Genomic DNA, 23,748 nt, shown 5'->3' with positions numbered 1-23,748 from the left:
TCATTTATATGTAATCATTTTAGCATTTTTCGAGCATTTTATCTATGAATCACTGCTGTATCAAAATCTTAGTTCAAAAACCGTTCCAAACCTTGCTATCAAATTGAACAAAACTCGTACAATAATTATATTCAATACAATCAGAACCAACACCCAGATCCACCTTATGCAACTCAAGAATTTAAATTTAGATTGGATATTTTAATTCTTAAGCCGAAAACCTGAGAAACTGGAGATATATTCGTTACCAATAATAAAGTTTTGGCAATCAAAACGAACATAAATTTATTTAATAAAACTTTCCAAAAAAAAAAAATCAACGAAAAGTAACGAGCCCTTTTGAACTTAAGAAAAGCAGAAATTGAAGTCCTATAATAATTCAAACTCAAAACGAACAGAAATTAGTATCAAAGAGTAAATGAAAACCAAGACAATCATTTCCAGAAATTGTATCATTATGTATGAAACATTCAGTTTATTTTCATCAGCTTTTCCAGTCATCTTGATTATTCTAGTGATTTATATTTTATTTTTCGTCGATATTTTGTAAAATTAAAGCACACTGTTCAATATACATACCGGTATAATTTTAAACAAAACACAAATGATGCAAGGGGCTACATAACTTTTACGGCCTGGGGAGTAGGGAGGGGGCAGTAGCAAAAATTTTACTTGTATTAGTTTTGTTTCTTTTAAGTTTGACTTGAGTATTTAATTTAGCTAATTTTGATATTTATTTATAGGAAGGGAAATTAGAAAGGTTGTTTCCCTCCAATCACTTCGGACTCTTAAAAAAGACACTGCAACTTCCATTTTCCCATCGACTTAACCCCTCCGAATTTTCGCAGCATCATCTTCTATACGAAGTGACTTTGTAAAAAAATTAAAGCATTGAAGCTACATAGAGCTTTACTTAGGCAGCGCTGTTGCGCTGCTTATGATAAAAAAGCAATTTAGGAGCAAAGATCAGTCTTGAAATTGAAATAACATTAAAAATATTTACAGTATCTGGACCTAATCTCTGTGGTATTAAAGTTGCAGTTGTCTGATCCCCTGAAAGACCACGTTCTCTTTCTTCTATATAATCAGATGGGACCGCTGAGAGGGAAATAGTACTCCCAAGATGACGAGACTTCGTATTCATTACAGTTCCATGCCTAAAAGATTCAATTAGCGTAAGCCATGTTTACAAACCGAAACTTCTGCAAAAATGTAAACTTGCAACATCCAAAAAAAACAGTACCAAAAACAAAATGCAGAATTTAAGTCCCAGGCCTGAAATGAAAACTACCAAACCTAGCCTACCAAATGAAGGACCATGGCATAACATTTACACTACTACCGTTACCGCTAGAGACTAGCCATAATATCAAACCATGTACGGTTGAGTAGTTATCTAGGTTATACTTTGCTTAGACATATAGGAATCTCCATGTTATTTGCTTAGACATATAGGAAACACATTTCCAGAGCATGTACTTATGGATTTGCTTGCCTTGGTGTCTTTTCAGAGCATGTACTTATGGATTTGGGTGGATTATGTTCCCCCCCCCATGCTAATCTAGGAGCTTATGTTCCTTCCTATGCTATTACAAGGGCTTATATTCCCTACCATGCTATTTTAAGGGCTTATGTTCCCTTCCATGCTATTCTATGTTCCCTCCCATGTTATTCTAAGGGTTTATGCTCCCTTCCATGCTATTCTATAGCGCTATGTCCCTTCCATTATTATTCTATGGGACCTCTACACGTGATTAAACACATTATGAAACTATGTACTATTTGCTTATGTCCCGTTGGTACCATTCCAAACGAGTGGGGATTCCCCGCCTGTTCCTAAACATTGCAAAAAAGATAACAGTATGAACGGGGGATTCCCCGAACAAATTTGTTTCAACTCCAAGTTTTTCAACCAGACTGGTTTTTTTACAATCAGAATTGTTTGATTGACAGTTAAAAAGGGGTAATGAGATTTGCGAATTGGAATGTAGGATTTGCGAATTTGATCCTATTAAGGATTGACTTGAAATAAAAAATTTTAAACAAAAAATTACTGAACAGCGTTTTGGAGGAGATGGGGTGATTGTATACTGTATAATACACAATTGATGTTTTGGAGAGTGTTTTCAATTTAAAATAGTTTAGAAATAAAAATATTTAAACAAGAAATGACTGAAAAGTGTTTTGGAGGAGAGGGGGTGATTGTGTACTGTATAATACACAAGTGATGTTTTGGACAGTGTTGTCAATTTAAAATAGTTTAGAAATAAAAAAAATTTAACAAGAAACGGCTGAAAAGTGTTTTGGGGGAGATGGGGTGAATGTGTACTGTATAATACACATGTGATGTTTGGACAGTGTTGTCAACTTAAAATAGTTTAACGTCCCCTCCTTCCCCCATTTTTGTGGGCCGGGGAGGGGGGGGGTCAATTTTGGAGGGAAAACAAAAAATACTCAGAATCGAAAATAAACGGGATCTGCCTCAAGGGGAAGGCCCAGAGACCCTTTGTTCCCTCATTTCTGAGGGTAGGGGAGGGGGGGGTCAATTTTGGAGGGAAAACTAAAAATACTCAGAATCGAAAATAAATGGGATCTGCCTCAAGGGCAAGGCTCAGAGGCCCTTCGTATCCCCATTTCTGAGGGTAAGGGAGGGGGGGGTCAATTTTGGAGGGAAAACCAAAAATACTCAGAATCGAAAATAAATGGGATCTGCCTCAAGGGAAAGGCTCAGAGGCCCTTCGTTCCCCCATTTCTGAGGGCAGGGGAGGGGGGGGGGTCAATTTTGGAGGGAAAACCAAAAATCCGCAGAATCGAAAATAAATGAGATCTGTCTCACAGGGAAGGCTCAGATGCCCTTCGTTCCCTCATTTCTGAGGGCAGGGGAGGGGGGGTTAACTTTTAAAGAAAAACCAAAAGTATTCACAATCGAAAATAAAAGGGATCTACTTCAAGGGCAAGGCTCAGAGACCTCTCCTTCCACAGTTTATGAGGGCAGGGGAGGGGGGGGGTCAATTTTGGAGGGAAAGCCAAAAATACTCAGAATCAAAAATAAACGGGATCTACCTCAAAGGCAATGCTCAGAGGCCCCTCCTTCCCCCTCAGAAAAAGTTTTAACAAGAAATGTCTGAAAAGTATTTTTTGGGGGGATGGAGCGATGACAGATTGGATGTCTCAGACTAGTGATAGTGCTGTTCTGTGGTACGAATTGCTTGTGAAAAACCCAAATGAATTAGTTGAAAATAAATTTTTAACAAGAAATGTCTGAAAAGTATTTTCTTGGGGGGTGGAGGCGATGACAGAGTGGGTGTCTTAGACTAGCTATAGTGCTGTACTCTGGCATGAATTGCTTTCGAAAACCCGGATGAATTAGTTGAAAATTAAGTTTTAACAAGAAATGTCTGAAAAGTTTTTTTTTTTTTTGGGGGGGGGGGGTGAGGGTGATGACAGAGTGGATGTCTTAGACTAGTTATAGTGCTGTGGTACGAATTGCTTGTGAAAAACCCGGATGAATTAGTTGAAAATAAAGTTTTAACAAGAAATGTCTGAAAAGTATTTTTTTTTGGGGGGTGGGGGCGATGACAGAGTGGATGTCTTAGACTAGTTATAGTGCTGTACTCTGGCATGAATTGCTTTCGAAAACCCGGATGAATTAGTTGAAAATAAAGTTTTAACAAGAAATGTCTGAAAAGTATTTTTTTTGGGGGGGGATGAGGGCGATGACAGAGTGGATGTCTTAGACTAGTTATAGTGCTGTACTGTGGTACGAATTGCTTGTGAAAAACCCGGATGAATTAGTTTAAAATAAAGTTTTAACAAGAAATGTCTGAAAAGTATTTTTGTGGGGGGTGGGGGCGATGACAGAGTGGATGTCTTAGACTAGTTATAGTGCTGTACTCTGGCATGAATTGCTTTCGAAAACCTGGATGAATTAGTTGAAAATAAAGTTTTAACAAGAAATGTCTGAAAAGTATTTTTTTGGGGGGGGTGGGGGCGATGACAGAGGGGATGTCTTATACTAGTTATAGTGCTGTACTCTGGCATGAATTTCTTTCGAAAACCCGGATGAATTAGTTGAAAATAAAGTTTTAACAAGAAATGTCTGAAAAGTATTTTTTTTTTTGGGGGGGGGGGGGGGTGGGCGATGACAGAGTGGATGTCTTAGAATAGTTATAGTGCTGTACTGTGGTACAAATTGCGTGTGAAAAACCCGGATGAATTAGTTGAAAATAAAGTTTTAACAATAAATGTCTGAAAACTATTTTTGGGGGGGCGGGCCCGATGACAGAGTGTATGTCTTAGACTAGTGATAGTGCTGTACTGTGGTACGAATTGCTTGTGAAAAACCTAAATGAATTAGTTGAAAATAAAGTTATAACAAGAAATGTCTAAAAAGTATTTTTTGGGGGGTGGGAGGCGATGACAGAGTGGATGTCTTAGACTAGTTATAGTGCTGTACTCTGGCATGAATTGATTTCGAAAACCCGGATGAATTAGTTGAAATAAAGTTTTAACAAGAAATGTCTGAAAAGTATTTTTTGGGGGGTGGGGGCGAAGACAGAGTGGATGTCTTAGACTAGCTATAGTGCTGTACTCTGGCATGAATTGCTTTCGAAAACCCGGTAGAATTAGTTGAAATAAATTTTTAACAAGAAATATCTGAAAAGTATTTTTTGGGGGGGTGGGGTGGGGGCAATGACAGAGGGGATGTCTTAGACTAGTTATAGTGCTGTACTGTGGCATGAATTGCTTGAGAAAAACCCGGATGAATTAGTTGAAAATAAAGTTTTAACAAGAAATGTCTGAAAAGTATTTTTTTGGGGATGGAGCAATGACAGAGTGGATGTCTTAGACTAGTTATAGTGCTGTACTCTGGCATGAATTGCTTTCGAAAACCCGGATCAATTAGTTGAAAATAAAGTTTTAACAAGAAATTTCTGAAAAGTATTTTTTGGGGGTTGGGGTCAAGACAGAGTGGATGTCTTAGACTAGTTATAGTGCTGTACTCTGGCATGAATTGCTTTCGAAAACCCGGATGAATTAGTTGAGAATAAAGTTTTAACAAGAAATGTCAAGTTTTTTTTTTTTTGTTAAAAACAATTGGCTGAAATAAAATCGGAACTCTTAAAATCACAACTCAAGGTCAGTAAATAATTCCTTTTTTTTTTTTTGTTAAACACGATCGGCTGAAATAAAAGTGGAAATTTTAAAATCACAACAACTAAAGGTCAGTAAATAATCCCTTTGTTTTTTTTTTTTTAAACACGAGCTATTGTAGAAAATAATATCAAAGTACCAAGTGATGTGATAGTTCCGCTATTATAGAAAATAATTTCAAAGTACCAAGTCACATTATAGTTACGCTATCGTAGAAAATAGTTTCAAAGTACCAAGTCACATGATAGTTACACTACTATAGAAAATAATATCAAAGTGCCAAGTCACACGATAGTTACGCTATTTTAGAAAATAATTTCAAAGTACCAAGTCACATAATAGTTAAGCTATTATAGAAAATGATTTCAAAGTACCACGTCAAATGATAGTTATGTTATTGTAGAAAATAATGTCAAAGTACCAACTCACATGATATTTACGCTATTGTAGAAAATAATTTCAAAGTACCATGTCACATGATAGTTACGCTATTATAGAAAATAATTTCAAATTACCAAGTGATATGATAGTTCCGCTATTGTAGAAAATAATTTAAAAGTACAAAGTCACATGATACATACTATATCGTATAAAATAATTTAAAAGATCCAAGTCACATGATAGTTAAAATTTTATAATATCAAAGTACCAAGTCACATGATAGTTACGCTATTATAGAAAATAATTTCAAAGTACCAAGTCACATTATAGTTACGCTATAGTAGAAAATAATTTCAAAGTACCAAGTCACATGATAGTTACGCTTTTGTAGAAAATAATTTCAAAGTACCAAGTCACATGATAGTTACTCTTTTGTAGAAAATAATTTCAAAGTACCAAGTCACATGATAGTTACGATATTATAGAAAATAATTTCAAAGTACCAAGTCACATGATAGTTACGCTATTATAGAAAATAATTTCAAAGTACCAAGTCACATGATAGTTACGCTTTTGTAGAAAATAATTTCAAAATACCAAGTCTCATTATAGTTACGCTATTGTAGAAAATAATTTCAAAGTACCAAGTCACATTATAGCTACGCTATTGTATAAAAATAATTTAAAGTACCAAGTCACATGATAGTTACGCTATTGTAGAAAATAATTTCAAAGTACCAAGTGACATGATAGTTACGCTATTGTAGAAAATAATTTCAAAGTACCCAGTCACATGATAGTTACGCTATTGTAGAAAATAATTTCAAAGTACCAAGTCACATGATAGTTACGCTATTATAGAAAATAATTTCAAAGTACCAACTCACATGATAGTTACGCTATTGTAGAAAATAATTTCAAAGTACCATGTCACATGATAGTTACGCTTTTGTAGAAAATAATTTCAAAGTACCATGCCACATGATAGCTACGCTATTTTATAATATAATTTCAAAATACCAAGTCTCATGATAGTTATGCTATTGTAGAAAATAACTTCAAAGTACCAAGTCACATTATAGTTACGCTATTGTAGAAAATAATTTCAAAGTACCAAGTCACATGATAGTTAGGCTTTTGTAGAAAATAATTTCAAAGTACCAAGTCACATGATAGTTACGCTATTGTATAAAATAATTTCAAAGTACCATGTCTCATGATAGTTACTCTATTTTAGAAAATAATCTCAAAGGAACAAATGACATGTAAGCTACACTACTCTGGAAAATGATTTCAAAGTACCAAGTCACATGATAGATACACTACTATAGAAAATAATTTCAAAATACCAAGTCTCATGAGTGACGCTATTATAGAAAATAATTTCAAAGTACCAAGTTACATGATAGTTACGCTATTGTAGAAAATACTTTCAAAATACCAAGGCATTTGATATTTACGCTATTGTAAAAAATAATTTCAAAGTACCAAGTCACATGATAGTTACGCTATTATAGAAAATAATTTCAAAGTACCAAGTCACATGATAGTTACGCTATTGTAGAAAATAATTTCACAATACCATGTAACATTATAGTTACGCTATTATATAAAATAAATTCAAAGTACCAAGTCAAATGATAGTTAATATATTTTAGAAAATAATTTAAAATTACCAAGTCACATGATAGTTACGTTATTGTAGAAAATAATTTCAAAGTACCAAGTCACATGATAGTTACGCTTTTTTAGAAAATTATTTCAAAGTACCAACTCACATGATAGTTACGCTAATATAGAAAATAATTTCAAAGTACCAAGTCACAGGATAGTTACGCTATTATAGAAAATAATTTCAAAGTACCAAGTAACATGATAGTTACGCTATTATAGAAAATAATTTCAAAGTATCAAGTCACATGATAGTTACGCTATTTTAGAAAATAATTTCAAAGTACCAAGTCACATGATAGTTACGCTTTTCTAGAAAATAATTTAAAAGTACCAAATCAAATGATAGTTACGCTATTTTAGAAAATAATTTCAAAGTACCAAGTCACATGATAGTTAAGCTATTATAGAAAATAATTTCAAAGTATCAAGTCACATGATAGTTACGCTATTTTAGAAAATAATTTCAAAGTACCAAGTCACATGATAGTTACGCTATTGTAAAAAATAAATTCAAAGTACCAATTGACAAGATAGTTACGATATTATAGAAAATAATAAAAAAGAACCATGTCACATTATTGGTACGCTATGTTAGATAATAATTTAAAAGGGACATGAAAATTGAGATATAAACTAGTACATAGAAATATATTAAATTGACTAGTAACATGATATTTACGCTATGATATTCAATAGTATCAAAAGTATCAAGTCACTGGATAGAAACGTTAGTGTGGATAGTATTTGAAATGCTAAAAGTCACTTGTTACTTACGCTATTTAAGACAAAAGATTCTATACACCAACTCACTGGATTCATACAATACTGTAGAAAATAATTTAAAAGTACCAAGAAATTTAATTCAGGAAATTATGAAAAAAAAATTTTTAACGGGGTTACGTGCGCGCACGTAACCCTGTCTAATTTTTTTTTTCATAATTTCCTGAATTAAATTTCTTGGTAATTTGAAATTATTTTATATAATAGAGTAAATATAATGTGACATGTTACTTTGAAATTATTTTTTATATAAGCGTAAATATAATGTGACTAGTTACTTATAAATTATTTTATATAATATCGTAACTATAAAGAGAGAGGGTAGTTTGAAATTCTTTTCTACAATAGTGTAACTATCATGTGACTTGGTACTTTGAAATTATTTTCTACAATAGCGTAACTATCATGTGACTTGGTACTTTGAAATTATTTTCTACAATAGCGTAATAATCATGTGTCAGGTCACATAGAAATTAATTTCTACAATAGCGTAACTATCATGTGACTTGGTAATTTGAAATTATTTTCTACAATAGCATAACTATCTTGTGACTTTTTACTTTGAAATTATTAGCGTAACTATCATGTGACTTGGTACTTTGAAATTATTTTCTAAAATATCGTAACTATCATGAGACATGGTACTTTGAAATTATTTTATACAAAAGCGTAACTATCATGTGACTTGGTACTTTAAAATTATTTTATACAATAGCGTAACTATCATGTGAGTTGGTACTTTGAAATTTTTTTCTATAATAGCGTAACTATCCTGTGACTTGGTACTTTGAAATTATTTTCTATAATAGCGTACATCTCATTTGTTTTTTTACTTTGAAATTATTTTCTACAAAATATTAACTATCATTTGATTTGTTACGTTGAAATCATTTTATACTATATCATAACTATCATTTGACATGTTACTTTGAAATTATTTTCTACAAAATATTAAATATAATGATAGTATTTACTTTTATATTATTTTATACAATATCTTAACTATCCTCTGAATTGGTTCTTTGAAATTATTTTATACAATATCGTAACTATAATGTGACTTGGTAGTTTGAAATTATTTTCTACAAAAGCGTAACTATCATGTGACTTGGTACTTTGAAATTATTTTCTACAATAGCGTAACTATAATGTGACTTGGTACTTTGAAATTATTGTCTAGAATATCGTAACTATCATGTGACTTGGCACTTTGAAATTATTTTCTACAAGAGCGTAACTATCATGTGACTTGGTACTTTGAAATTATTTTCTATAATTGCGTAACTATCATGTGACTTGGTACTTTGAAATTATTTTCTACAGAAGCGTAACTATCATGTGACTTGGTACTTTGAAATTATTTTTTACAAGAGCGTAACTATAATTTGACTTGGTACTTTGAAATTATTTTCTATAATAGCGTAACTATAATGTGACTTGGTACTTTGAAATTATTTTATATAATAGCGTAACTATCAAGTAACTTGGTACTTTTATATTATTTTCTAAAATAGCATAACTATCATGTGACTTGGTAATTTGAAATTATTTTCTACAATAGCGTAACTATAATGTGACTTGGTACTTTGAAATTATTTTCTATAATAGCGTAACTATCATGTGACTTGGTACTTTGAAATTATTTTCTAAAAAATCTTAACAATAATGTGAAATGGTACATTGATATTATTTTATAAAAAATCGTAACTATAATGCGACTTGTGAATTTTAAATTATTTTTTACAAAAACGTAACTATCATTTGACTTGGTACTATGAAATTATTTTCTATAAAAGCGTAACTATCATGGGACTTGATACTTTGAAATTATTTTCTACAAAAGCGTAACTATCATGTGACATGGTACTTTGAAGTTATTTTCTACAAAAGCATAACTATCATGTGACATGGTACTTTGAAATTATTTTCTACAATAGCATAACTATCATGTGAGTTGGTACTTTGAAATTATTTTCTACAATAGCGTAACTATCATGTGACTTGGTACTTTGAAATTATTTTCTATAATAGCGTAACTATCATGTGACTTGGTACTTTGAAACTATTTTCTACAAAAGCGTAACTATCATGTGACTTGGTACTTTGAAATTATTTTCTATAATAGCGTAACTATCATGTCACTCGATACTTTGAAATTATTTTCTACAAAATCGTAACTATCATGTGTCTTGGTACTTTGAAATTATTTTCTACAAAAGAGTAACTATCCTTTTACTTTGTATTTTTATAATATTTTATACAGTTGCTTAACTATCCTGTGTATTTCTTCTTTGAAATTATTTTCTATAATACCGTAACTATCATTTGACTTGTTAATTAGAAATTATTTTCTACAAGAGTATACCTATCAAGTGATTTGGTGCTTTGAAATTATTTTCTATAATAGCATAACTATTATGTGACTTGGTACTTTGAAATTATTTTCTACAATAGCGTAACTATCATGTGACTTGTTACTTTGAAATTATTTTCGATAAAATCGTAACTATCATGTGACTTGGTACTTTGAAATTATTTTCTATAATATAGTAACTATCATGTGACTTGGTACTTTGAAATAAGTTTTTATAATAGCGTAACTAACATGTGACTTGGTACTTTGAAATTATTTTTTATAATCGCGTAACTATAAATTGACAATTTAATTTGATTTATTTTTAAACTGAAGTGTAACTATTTCGTTAGAAGTTGCATTGAAATCATTTTCTACAACGTCAAAACTATATTATTATTTGGTATTTTGATATAATTTTAAACAAGAGCATAATTATCGTGTAACCTGGTGAGTTGATAATATTTTTTAAAAAAGCGTAACTATCATGTGACATGGTACTTTGAAATTATTTTCTACAAAAGCGTAACTATCATGTGACATGGTACTTTGAAATTATTTTCTACAATAGCGTAACTATCATGTGACTTGGTACTTTGAAATTATTTTCTATAATAGCGTAACTATCCTGTGACTTGGCACTTTTAAATTATTGTTTTCAATAGCGTAACTATCATGTGACTTGGTACTTTGAAATTATTTTCTAAAATGGCGTAACTATCATGTGACTTGGTACTTTTAAATTATTTTCTATAATAGCATAACTATCATGTGACTTGGTACTTTAAAATTATTTTCTACAATAGCGTAACTATAATGTGACTTGGTACTTTGAAATTATTTTCTATAATAGCGTAACTATCATGTGACATGGTACTTTGAAATTATTTTCTACAATAGCGTAACTATCATGTGACATGGTACTTTGAAATTATTTTATACAATAGCGTAACTATCATGTGACTTGGTACTTTGAAATTATTTTCTAAAATAGCGTAACTATCATTTGACTTTGTACTTTGAAATTATTTTATAAAAAAGCGTAACTATATTGTGACTTGGTACTTTGAAATTATTTTCTACAATAGCGTAACTATCATTTGACTTGGTACTTTGAAATTATTTTCTACAAAAGCGTAACTATCTTGTGACTTGGTACTTTGAAATTATTTTCTACAATAGCGTAACATAATTTGACTTGGTACTTTGAAATTATTTTCTACAATAGCGTAACTATAATTTGACATGGTACTTTGAAATTATTTTCTACATTAGCGTACCTATCATTTGACTTGGTATTTTTATATTATTTTATATAATATCGTGACTATCATGTGACTTGGTACTTTGAAGTTATTTTCTACAAAAGCGTAACTATATTGTGACTTGGTAATTTGTAATTATTTTCTACAATAGCGTAACTATCATGTGACTTTGTACTTAGACATTATTTTCTAAAAAAGCGCAACTATCATGTGACTTGGTACTTTGAAATTATTTTCTAAAATAGCGTAACTATCATGTGACTTGGTACTTTGAAATTATTTTCTACAATATCTTAACTATCATGTGAATTTGTACTTTGAAATTATTTTCTACAATAGCGTAACTATCATGTGACTTGGTACTTTGAAATTATTTTCTACAATAGCGTAACTATATTGTGACATGGTACTTTGAATTTATTTTATAAAAAAGAGTAACTATCTTGTGAGTTGGTACTTTGTAATTATTTTATACAATAGCGTAACTATCAAGTGACTTGGTGCTTTGAAATTATTTTCTACAAAAGCGTAACTATCATGTGACATGGTACTTTGAAATTATTTTCTACAATAGCAAAACTATCATGTGACTTGGTACTTTGAAATTATTTTCTACAATAGCGTAACTATTATGTGACTTGGTACTTTGAAAATATTTTCTATAATAGCGTAAATATCATATGACTTGGTAATTTGAAATTATTTTCTATAATAGCGTAACTATCCTGTGACTTGGTACTTTAAAATTATTTTCTATAATAGCGTAACTATCATGTGATTAGGTACTTTGAAATAATTTTCTATAATAGCGTAACTATCATGTGACTTGGTACTTTTAATTTATTTTCTACAATCGATTAACTATCCTGAGACTTTTTAATTTTATATTATTTTATCTAGTAGCGTAAATATCTTGTGAATTTTTACTTTGAAATTATTTTATACATGATCGTAACTATCATTTGACTTGGTTGTTTGATATTATTTTCTATAAAAGCGTAACTATACTGTGACTTGGTACTTTGAAATTATTTTCTACAATAGCGTAACTATCTTATGAGTTTGTTCTTTGAAATTATATTCTACAATAGAGTAACTATCATTTGACATTGTACTTTTAAATTAATTTCTATAATATCATAACAATCATGTGACTTGGTGCTTTGAAATTATTTTCTAAAATATAGTAAATATCATGTGACTTTTTACTTTGTAATTATTTTATATAATAGCGTAACTATAATTTGACTTGGTACTTTGAAATTATTTTCTAAAATAGCTTAACTATCATGTGACTTGGTACTTTGAAATTATTTTATACAATAGCATAACTATCATGTGACTTGGTACTTTGAAATTATTTTCTACAAAAGAGTAACTATCATGTGACTTGGTACTTTGAAATTATTTTCTACAATAGCGTAACTATAATGTGACTTGGTACTTTGAAATTATTTTCTACAATAGCTTAACTATCATGTGACTTGGTACTTTGAAATTATTTTCTACAAAAGCGTAACTATCATGTGACATGGTACTTTGAAATTATTTTCTACAAAAGCATAACTATCATGTGACATGGTACTTTGAAATTATTTTCTACAATAGCATAAATATCATGTGAGTTGGTACTTTGAAATTATTTTCTATAATAGCGTAACTATCATGTGACTTGGTACTTTGAAATTATTTTCTAGAATATCGTAACTATCATTTGACTTGGTACTTTGAAATTATTTTCTACAAAAGATTAACTATCATGTGACTTAGTACTTTGAAATCATTTTCTATAATAGCGTAACTATCATTTGACTTGGTACTTTGAAATTATTTTCTACAAAAGCGTAACTATCATGTGACTTGGTACTTTGAAATTATTTTCTACAGAAGAGTAACTATCATGTGACTTGGTACTTTGAAATTAATTTCTACAATATCGTAACTATCATGTGACTTGGTACGTTGAAATCATTTTCTCTAATAACGTAACTATCATGTGACTTGGTCCTTTGAAATTATTTTATACAATAGCGTAACTATCATGTGACTTGGTACTTTGAAATTATTTTCTAAAATAGCGTAACTATTATGTGACTTCGTACTTTGAAATTATTTTCTATAATAGAGTAACTATCCTGTGACTTGGTACTTTGAATTTATTTTCTATAATAGAGTAACTATCATGTGAGTTGTTACTTTGAAATTATTTTCTACAATAGCGTAACTATCATGTGACTTGGTACTTCGAAATTATTTTCTACAATAGCGTAACTATCATGTGACTTGGTACTTTGAAATTATTTTCTATAATAGCGTAACTATCATGTGACTTGGTACTTTGAAATTATTTTCTATAATAGCGTAACTATCATGTGACTTGGTACTTTGAAATTGTTTTCTATAACAGCGTACAAATTAAGTAACTTGTTGATTTGATATATTATTCAATATTATAGTGATAATAATGTTAAATGTACAATATAAATTATAGTCTCAACTTGAGATAATATCATGTTTCTTTGGACAAATTAATAATTTTAAACACAATATTATCTATAATTGGACAGGGTAATATTTTTTTCTTTTATACAATAACGTAACTATCATGTGAGTTGGTACTTTGAAATTATTTTCTAAACAATCGTCACTATCTTGTGACTGGGTACATTGAAATTTTTTTATATAATAACGTAACTATCATGTGACTTGGTACTTTTATATTATTTTCTATAAAAACGGAACTATCATGTGACTTGGTACTTTGAAATTATTTTATACAAAAGTGTAACTATCATGTGACTTGGTAATTTGAAATTATTTTCTAGAAAAGCGTAACTATCATGTGACTTGGTACTTTGAAATTATTTTCTACAATATAGTAACTATAATGTGACTTGGTACTTTGAAATTATTTTCTACAATAGCGTAACTATCATGTGACTTGGTACTTTGAAATTATTTTCTACAAAAGCGTAACTATCATGTGACATGGTACTTTGTAATTATTTTCTACAAAAGCGTAACTATCATGTGACATGGTACTTTGAAATTATTTTCTACAATAGCGTAACTATAATGTGACTTGTTACTTTGATATTAATTTATGATATATATTAACTTTCATTTTACTTGGTTATTTAATATTATTTTCTTAAATAGCGTAACTCTAATATGACTTGTTACTTTGAAATTATTTTCTACAAAAGCGTAACTATCATTTGACTTGGTACTTTGAAATTATTTTCTACAATAGCGTAACTATCATGTGACTTGGTACTTTGAAATTATTTTCTACAATAGCTTAACAAAATTTGACTTTGTACTTTGAAATTATTTTCTAAAATAGCGTAACTATAATGTGACTTGGTACTTTGAAATTATTTTCTACAATAGCATAACTATCATGTGACTTGTTATTTTGATTTTATTTTTTATAGTAGCGTAACTATCATGTGAAATGATGCTTTGAAATTAATTTTTAAAATAACGTAACTATCATGTGACTTGGTACTTTGATATTATTTTCTATAACAGGATATCATGTGACTTGGTACTTTGAATTTATTTTCTACAATAGCGTAACTCATGTGACTTGGTATTTTGAAATTATTTTCTATAATAGCGTATCTATCATGTGACTTGGTACTTTGAAATCATTTTCCATAATAGCGTAACTTTCATGTGATTTGGTACTTTGAAATTATTTTCTACAATAGCGTAACTATCATGTGACATGGTACTTTGAAATTATTTTCTATAATAAGCGTAACTATCATGTGACTTGGTACTTTGAAATTATTTTCTACAATAGCATAACTATCAAGTGACTTGATACTTTGAAATTATTTTCTACAAGAGCGTAACTATTATGTGACATGGTACTTTGAAATTATTTTCTATAAAAGCGAAACTATCATATGACTTGGTATTTTGAAATCATTTTCTACAATAACTTAACTATCCTGTGACTTGGTACTTTGAAATTATTTTATAAAAAAGTTTAACTATCGTTTGACTTGGTACTTTTAAATTTTTTTCTATAATAAAGTAAGTTTCATGCGATTTTGTACTATTAAATTATATTATATAAACTCGTAGCGATCTTCTGACTTGTTACTTTGAGATTTTTTTATACAATAGAGTAACTCATGTGACTTTGTACTTTGAAATTATTTTCTACAATAGCGTAACTATATTTTTTCAGTTTTCTTTTAATGTAATTACTTTCCCATATTTTCGAGCATGTTAATTTTGACTTTGTTACTATTTTATATAATATGTTAAATATCTTGTGTCATTATACTTTGATTAAATTTTCTATTGCAGTATAAATATAATATGACTTGGTAATTTGAAATGATTTTTTATACTATCGTAACTATCATGTGACTTGGTAATTTGAAATTATTTTATATAATAGCGTAACTATCATTTGACTTGGTACTTTTAAATTATTTTCTATAATAGCGTAACTATCATGTGACTTGGTACTTTGAAATTATTTTCTACAAAAACGTAACTATCATGTGACATGGTACTTTGAAATTATTTTCTACAAAAGCATAACTATCATGTGACATGGTACTTTGAAATTATTTTCTACAATAGCGTAAATATCATGTGAGTTGGTACTTTGAAATTATTTTCTATAACAGTGTAACTATCATTTGCCATAGCACTGTTTAATCTATTTCTTCAATGGTGAATACAACATTTTTCCTGGTTCTTTGAAATTATTGTAAACTTATAAGTATATATCTTGTGACATATTATTTTTAAATTAACTTTTATATCGATGTAAAAATCATGAGGGATTGTACTTTGAAATTATTTTATATAGTAGCGTAACTATCATGTGACTTGGTACTTTGAAATTAATTTCTACAATATCGTAACTATCATTTGACTTGGTACTTTGAAATCATTTTCTCTAATAACGTAACTATCATGTGACTTGGTACTTTGAAATTATTTTCTACAAGAGCGTAACTATCATGTGACTTGTTACTTTGAAATTATTTTCTACAATAGCGTAACTATTATGTGACTTGGTACTTTGAAATTATTTTCTATAATAGAGTAACTATCCTGTGACTTGGTACTTTGAATTTATTTTCTATAATAGCGTAACTATCATGTGAGTTGGTACTTTGAAATTATTTTCTACAAAAGCGTAACTATCATGTGATATGGTACTTTGAAAATATTTTCTACAATAGCGTATCAAGTGACTTGGTACTTTGATATTATTTTTTATAAAATCGTAACTATCATTTCAATAGGTACTTTGAACTTACTTTCTAAAATAAAGTAACTATCATGTGACTCGTCACTTTGAAATTATTTTGTATGATGGCGTAACGATCATGTAAATTTGTAATTCTAAATCTTTTTCTATTCTCTATGGACTCTACTTATTCTTCTAAATATGATTTGCTGTTACCCATTAGAGAAACTATCCTTTTACAGTTTGCTATGAAATTATATAATTCAAAATAGTCACACTAAATTTAGAGTTTAATTTTAAATTATTTTCTACAGAAGCTTACGTTTCATGTGACTCTCTAGTTTTAAATTATTTTATATAATAGAGTAACTATCTTGTGACTTTGTACTTTGAATTTATTTTCTATAATAGAGTAACTACCATGTGACTTGGTACTTTGAAATTATTTTCTATAGTAGTGTAACTATCATGTGACTTGGTACTTTGAAATTATTTTATAAAATAGCGTGACTATCATGTGACATGGTACTTTGAAATTATTTTCTACAAAAGCGTAACTATCATGTGACTTTGTACTTTGAAATTATTTTCTACAATAGAGTAACTATAATGTGACTTTGTACTTTGAAATTATTTTCTACAATAGCGTAACTATCATGTGACTTGTTACTTTGAAATTATTTTCTACAATAGCGTAACTATCATGTGACATGGTACTTTGTAATTATTTTCTACGAAAGCGTAACTATCAAGTGACATGGTAATTTGAAATTATTTTCTACAATAGTGTAACTATAATGTGAGTTGGTACTTTGAAATTATTTTCTATAATAGCGTAACTATCCTGTGACTTGGTACTTTGAAATTATTTTCTATAATAGAGTAACTATCAGTTGACTTGGTACTTTGAAATTACTATCTATAATAGCGTAACTATCATGTGACTTGGTACTTTGAAATTATTTTCTATAATAGCGTAACTATCATGTGACTTGGTACTTTGAAATTATTTTCTACAATATCGTAACTATAATGAGACTAGGTACTTAGAAATTATTTTATACAATAGCGTAACTATAATGAGACTTGGTACTTTGAAATTATTTTCTACAATAGCGTAACTATAATGTGACTTGGTACTTTGAAATTATTTTCTTCAAAAGCGTAACTATCATGTGACTTGGTACTTTGAAATTATTTTCTATAATAGCGTAACTATCATGTGACTTGGTACTTTAAAATTATTTTCTACAATAGCGTAACTATCATGTGACTTGGTACTTTGTAATTATTTTCTAGAAGAGCGTAACTATAAAGGGATTTGGTACTTTTAAATTATTTTCTACAATAGCGTAACTATAATTTGACTTTGTAATTTGAAATAAATTTATACAATACAGTAAATATCTATAGAGATTTTAAATAGATTTTATTTTATATAATAAAGTAACTATCATGTTTTATGGTGCTTTTAAATTATTTTCTATAATAGCGTAACTATATTGTGACTTGGTACTTTGAAATTATTTTCTATAATAGCGTAACTATCATGTGACTTGGTATTTTGAAATTATTTTCTAAAGTAACGTAACTATCATGTGACTTGGTACTTTGAAATTATTTTCTACAATAGCGTAACTATCATGTGACATGGTACTTTGAAATTATTTTCTACAATAGCATAACTATAATGTGACTTGGTACTTTGAAATTATTTTCTAGAATAGCGTAACTATCATGTGACTTGGTACTTTGATATTATTTTCTACCATGGCGTAACTATAATGTGACTTGGTACTTTGAAATTATTTTCTACAATAGCGTAACTATCATTTGACTTGGTACTTTGAAATTATTTTCTACAAAAGTGTAACTATCTTGTGACTTGGTACTTTGAAATTATTTTCTACAATAGCGTAACATAATTTGACTTGGTACTTTGAAATTATTTTCTACAATAGCGTAACTATAATGTGACTTGGTACTTTGAAATTATTTTCTACAATAGCGTAACTATCATGTGACTTGGTACTTTGAAATTATTTTCTACAATAGTGTAACTATCATGTGACTTGGTACTTTGAAATTATTTTCTATAATAGCGTAACTATCATGTGACTTGGTACTTTGAAATTATTTTCTACAAAACCGTAACTATCATGTGACTTGGTACTTTGAAATTATTTTCTATAAAAGTGAAACTATCCTATGACTTGATGTTTATAAAAAGAAGTTACACTAGCGAAACTTTAAATTGAGTTTGCAATTTGATAATATTTTATATAATAGCGGTAATTTACATAGAATTTTTAATATTAAAATAATAAATTCAGTAGAGTAACTACAATGTGAGAGTGAAATTTGATATTATTTTCTACATTAACGTAACTTTAATGTGACTTGGTACTTTGAGATTATTTTCTAAAATAGCTCGTGTTTAACAAAAAAAAACAACAAAGGAATTATTTACTGACCTTTAGTTTTTGTAATTTTAAAAGTTCCGCTTTTATTTCAGCCAATCGTGTTTAACAAAAAAAAAAAAAAAGAATTATTTACTGACCTTGAGTTGTGATTTTAAGACTTCAACTTTTATTTCAGCCAATTGTGTTTAACAAAAAAAAAAAACTTTTCAGACATTTCTTTTTAAAACTTTATTTTCAACTAATTCATCCGGGTTTTTCGAGATCAATTCATGCCAGAGTACAGCACTATAACTAGTCTAAGACATCCACTCTGTCTTCACCCCACCCCCCAAAAAATACTTTTCAGACATTTCTTGTTAAAACTTTACTTTCAACTAATTCATCCGGGTTTTCGAAAGCAATTCATGCCAGAGTACAGCACTGTAACTAGTCTAAGACATCCACTCTGTCATCGCTCCATCCCCCAAAAAATACTTTTCAGACATTTCTTGTTAAAACTTTATTTTCAACTAATTCATCCGGGTTTTTCTAAAGCAATTCATGCCAGAGTACAGCACTATAACTAGTCTAAGACATCCACTCTGTCATCGCCTCCCACCCCCCAATAAAATACTTTTCAGATATTTCTTGTTAAAACTTTATTTTCAACTAATACATTTGGGTTTTTCACAAGCAATTCGTACCACAGTACACCACTATCACTAGTCTAAGACATCCACTCTGTCATCGCCCCCACTCCCCAAAAAATACTTTTCAGACATTTCTTGTTAAAACTTTATTTTCAACTAATTCATCCGGGTTTTTCACAAGCAATTCGTACCACAATACAGCACTATAACTAGTCTAAGACATCCACTCTGTCATCGCCACCCCCCCCCCCAAAAAAAAAATACTTTTCAGACATTTCTTGTTAAAACTTTATTTTCAACTAATTCATCCGGGTTTTCGAAAGCAATTCATGCCAGAGTACAGCACTATAACTAGTCTAAGACATCCACTCTGTCATCGCCCCCACCCCCAAAAAATACTTTTCAGACATTTCTTGTTAAAACTTTATTTTCAACTAATTCATCCGGGTTTTTCACAAGCAATTCGTACCACAGCACTATAACTAGTCTAAGACATCCACTCTGTCATCGCCCTCACCCCCCCCCCCCAAAAAAAAATACTTTTCAGACATTTCTTGTTAAAATTTTTTTTCAAATAATTCATCCGGGTTTTCGAAAGCAATTCATGCCAGAGTACAGCACTATAACTAGTCTAAGACATCCACTCTGTCATCGCCCCCACCCCCCAAAAAAATACTTTTCAGACGTTTCTTGTTAAAACTTTATTTTCAACTAATTCAGTTGGGTTTTTCACAAGCGATTCGTACCACAGTACAGCACTATCACTAGTCTGAGACATCCAATCTGTCATCGCTCCATCCCCCCAAAAAATACTTTTCAGAAATTTCTTGTTAAAACTTTTTCTCAGGGGTAAGCAGGGGCCTTTTAGCCTTGCCCTTGAGGCGGATCCCATTTATTTTCGATTCTGATCATTTTTGGCTTTCCCTCCAAAATTGACCCCCCCCCTCCCCTGCCCTCAGAAATGGAGGAAGGAGGGGCCTCTGAGCCTTGCCCTTGAGGTAGATCCCAATTATTTTCTATTCTGAGTATTTTTGGTTTTCCCTCCAAAACCATTTTAAATTGACAACACTGTCCAAACATCACATGTGTATTATACAGTACACATTCACCCCATCTCCCCTAAAACACTTTTCAGACGTTTTTTGTTTATTTTTTTTTATTTCTAAACTATTTTAAATTTACACCACTGTCCAAAACAACACATGTGAATAATACAGTGCACAATCACCCCATCTCCTCCAAAACACTTTTCAGTCATTTCTTGTTTAAAAATTTTTATTTCTAAACTATTTTAAATTGACAACACTGTCCAAAACATCAATTGTGTATTATACAGTACACAATCACCCCATCTCCTCCAAAACACTTTTCAGTCATTTCTTGTTTAAAATTTTTTATTTCAAGTCAATCCTTAATAGGATCAAATTCGCAAATCCTACACTCCAATTCGCAAATCTCATTACCCCTTTTTAACTGTCAATCAAACAATTCTGATTGTAAAAAAACCAGTCTGGTTGAAAAACTTGGAGTTGAAACAAATTTGTTCGGGGAATCCCCCGTTCATACTGTTATCTTTTTTGCAATGTTTAGGAACAGGCGGGGAATCCCCACTCGTTTGGAATGGTACCAACGGAACATAAGCAAATAGCATATAGTTTCATATCGTGTTTAATCACGTGTAAAGGTCCCATAGAATAACAATGGAAGGAACATAGCGCTATAGAATATCATGGAAGGGAACATAAACCCTTAGAATAACATGGGAGGGAACATGGAATAGCATGGAAGGGAACATAAGCCCTTAAAATAACATGGGAGGGAACATAAACACTTGTAATAGCATAGGAAGGAACATAAGCTCCTAGAATAGCATGGGGGGAACATAATCCACCCAAATTCATAAGTACATGCTCTGGAAAGACACCAAGGAACATAAGGCAAGCAAATCCATAAGTACATGCTCTGGAAATGTTTTTCCTATATGTCTAAGCAAATAACATGGAGATTCCTATATGTCTAAGCAAAGTATAACCTAGATAACTACTCGGTTGACTCACTAGCAAAAAATTTTAAAGTCACCTTCAATCAAATCTTCAGAAAGTTCAATATAATTAATTGTTATCCTTAACCTCATTTCAGCTGTAGTTCTTCCATGAAACATTTTTTGACTGAACTAAAAACAGCTTCGCTATTGAAGTTAAAAATTTGAAACCCTGTCATCAGGATAATGAATGTGTTCCACGCAAAGCCATATCCAGGATTCTTCTCGGAGGGGTTTTCACAAAAGGATTTTTTTTTGGGAGGGGGTACACAAAAAAGCCTAAAAAACACATTGAAATTTTGTCTATATTCATTTTAATTAAGTTTTTACGAGCCGGAAAAAATTCGGTGGGAGGAAGGTTCAAACTCCTTCGCTCCCCCCCCCCCAGATACGGCCTTGGTTCCACGAGCCTAACAGAAATTTTAATAGAACACATCAATCTCACGATTTTGGATCAAGAGTCACAAAAGAATGACGTCAGAAGCCACAGTTCCAGAGGCTGGGCCGGTGACTTTCAAATTCAAAGGAAGTGCTTGATTTGATAGGCTGAAGGGTCCCAGACATGCTAATTATGTCAGTTTGGGTGAGTTCACTTAAAATTTGAGTAGGTAATTACACCACAGAGTAAACTATCACTTTGTAAAAAAAATCTGCACAGGGTAGACGACCGTTTACCAGACAAATTCATGTTAATACCTAAGAAAAAGTGCTTGCTGTGGGCGAGTGAAACTTTCCAAGAGTTTCATGGGTTGATTTTCAATCAAGATGAGTTTAAGAAGTCGAGTTGATTCTTAAAAGCTTCATTTAGAGTGATCAACTAATTTCTCTGAACTATTGAAAAACTTGATTGGGACAACAATGGTTTACCTTTTGCTGCTACTTAATTGTCTAATGTTTGTTATTTTTTTGTTTTTTTTTTATGTCTAATATTTACATAGAGTTAGTAACTTGAAGTTTAGTAGGTTTTTAAACAACAGTCTAGAAAAAACTATTGCTTTCCGGATCAACTATCTTCCTTATTTCAAAGAAAGCAGTTCGACTATGTAAATGACACTTTAAGGAGTCAACTCAAATATAAATCTCCAGAACTCTCCGAAAGTCTTAAACATCCAGATCACAAATTTTCTTCTGAAAAAAATGTCGGGAAAGTTTTTGTTCATCTTCTACGACAGTGCTTTTTGCCTACCATATTAGAGCCGTTCAAAAAAAGGGGGAAGGGGAAACCAGGACAGCTGCCAAGGGTACCGCAGCTGGGGGGTGGCTGGGAGATTGATTACTTTGATCGGATTTTCCACTTTGATTTGTTTTTTTTGCTTGTAATTCAGTCGGAGGTGGGCGCTATAATTAATTTTCCCACCAACCTTAGGAAAGGCTGTGTACCTTATGATTGTCCAAAAAGTGATTGTTTGCCCTACAATGCCATTACCTACTCAAATTTCTGCTTACATATTCCTATACTTGCCTGTTAGAGTATTTTTATATTTCTATTGGCTAAAACTATAGCCAAAATTAGCATGTCTATAAAAAGCCATACTTTCATTCCATCTAAAAAGCGACTGTTGGAAATATAAAGAACTGGGAGACAAAAGTGAGGTTCATTATAGGTCCTCATGAAGAAGATTCTTCCTGAAAATGATGGTCGAACTGAAAGTTTTTGGAAAGAACTATAAATGGTGATTGAGAAATACGAAATTGCCTCCTTATCCGCTTGACCTGGTTAAACATATAGCCATCTGTAATAATTTCTCTTATATATCGCAGCTTTACATCTCAGAAATAATTCCAGTATTCGATGTGAGTTGTGTTTAGACAGTTAAGTGT

At 30.7% G+C, this 23,748-nt stretch overlaps 1 protein-coding gene across 2 annotated transcripts in view; it reads right to left on the bottom strand.

The window, feature by feature from the left end:
* Positions 1–23,748, bottom strand: part of LOC148952156 (proto-oncogene tyrosine-protein kinase receptor Ret-like) — a 436,938-nt gene that overhangs the window by 136,573 nt on the left and 276,617 nt on the right. For both annotated transcript variants that reach the window (XM_089088861.1, XM_089088862.1), the window contains one exon: positions 1,004–1,157. In XM_089088861.1, the coding sequence (XP_088944987.1) occupies positions 1,004–1,157 (154 nt within the window). The remainder of the gene's footprint in view (positions 1–1,003; positions 1,158–23,748) is intronic.

The sequence above is a fragment of the Artemia sp. Qi Xiang Cuo genome, chromosome 5 (genome assembly GCF_049724085.1).
Source record: "Artemia sp. Qi Xiang Cuo chromosome 5, ASM4972408v1, whole genome shotgun sequence".
NCBI lineage: Eukaryota > Metazoa > Arthropoda > Branchiopoda > Anostraca > Artemiidae > Artemia > Artemia sp. Qi Xiang Cuo.
Note: the sequence above shows the minus strand (reverse complement) of the source record. Positions and strands in the feature narration are given on the sequence as shown.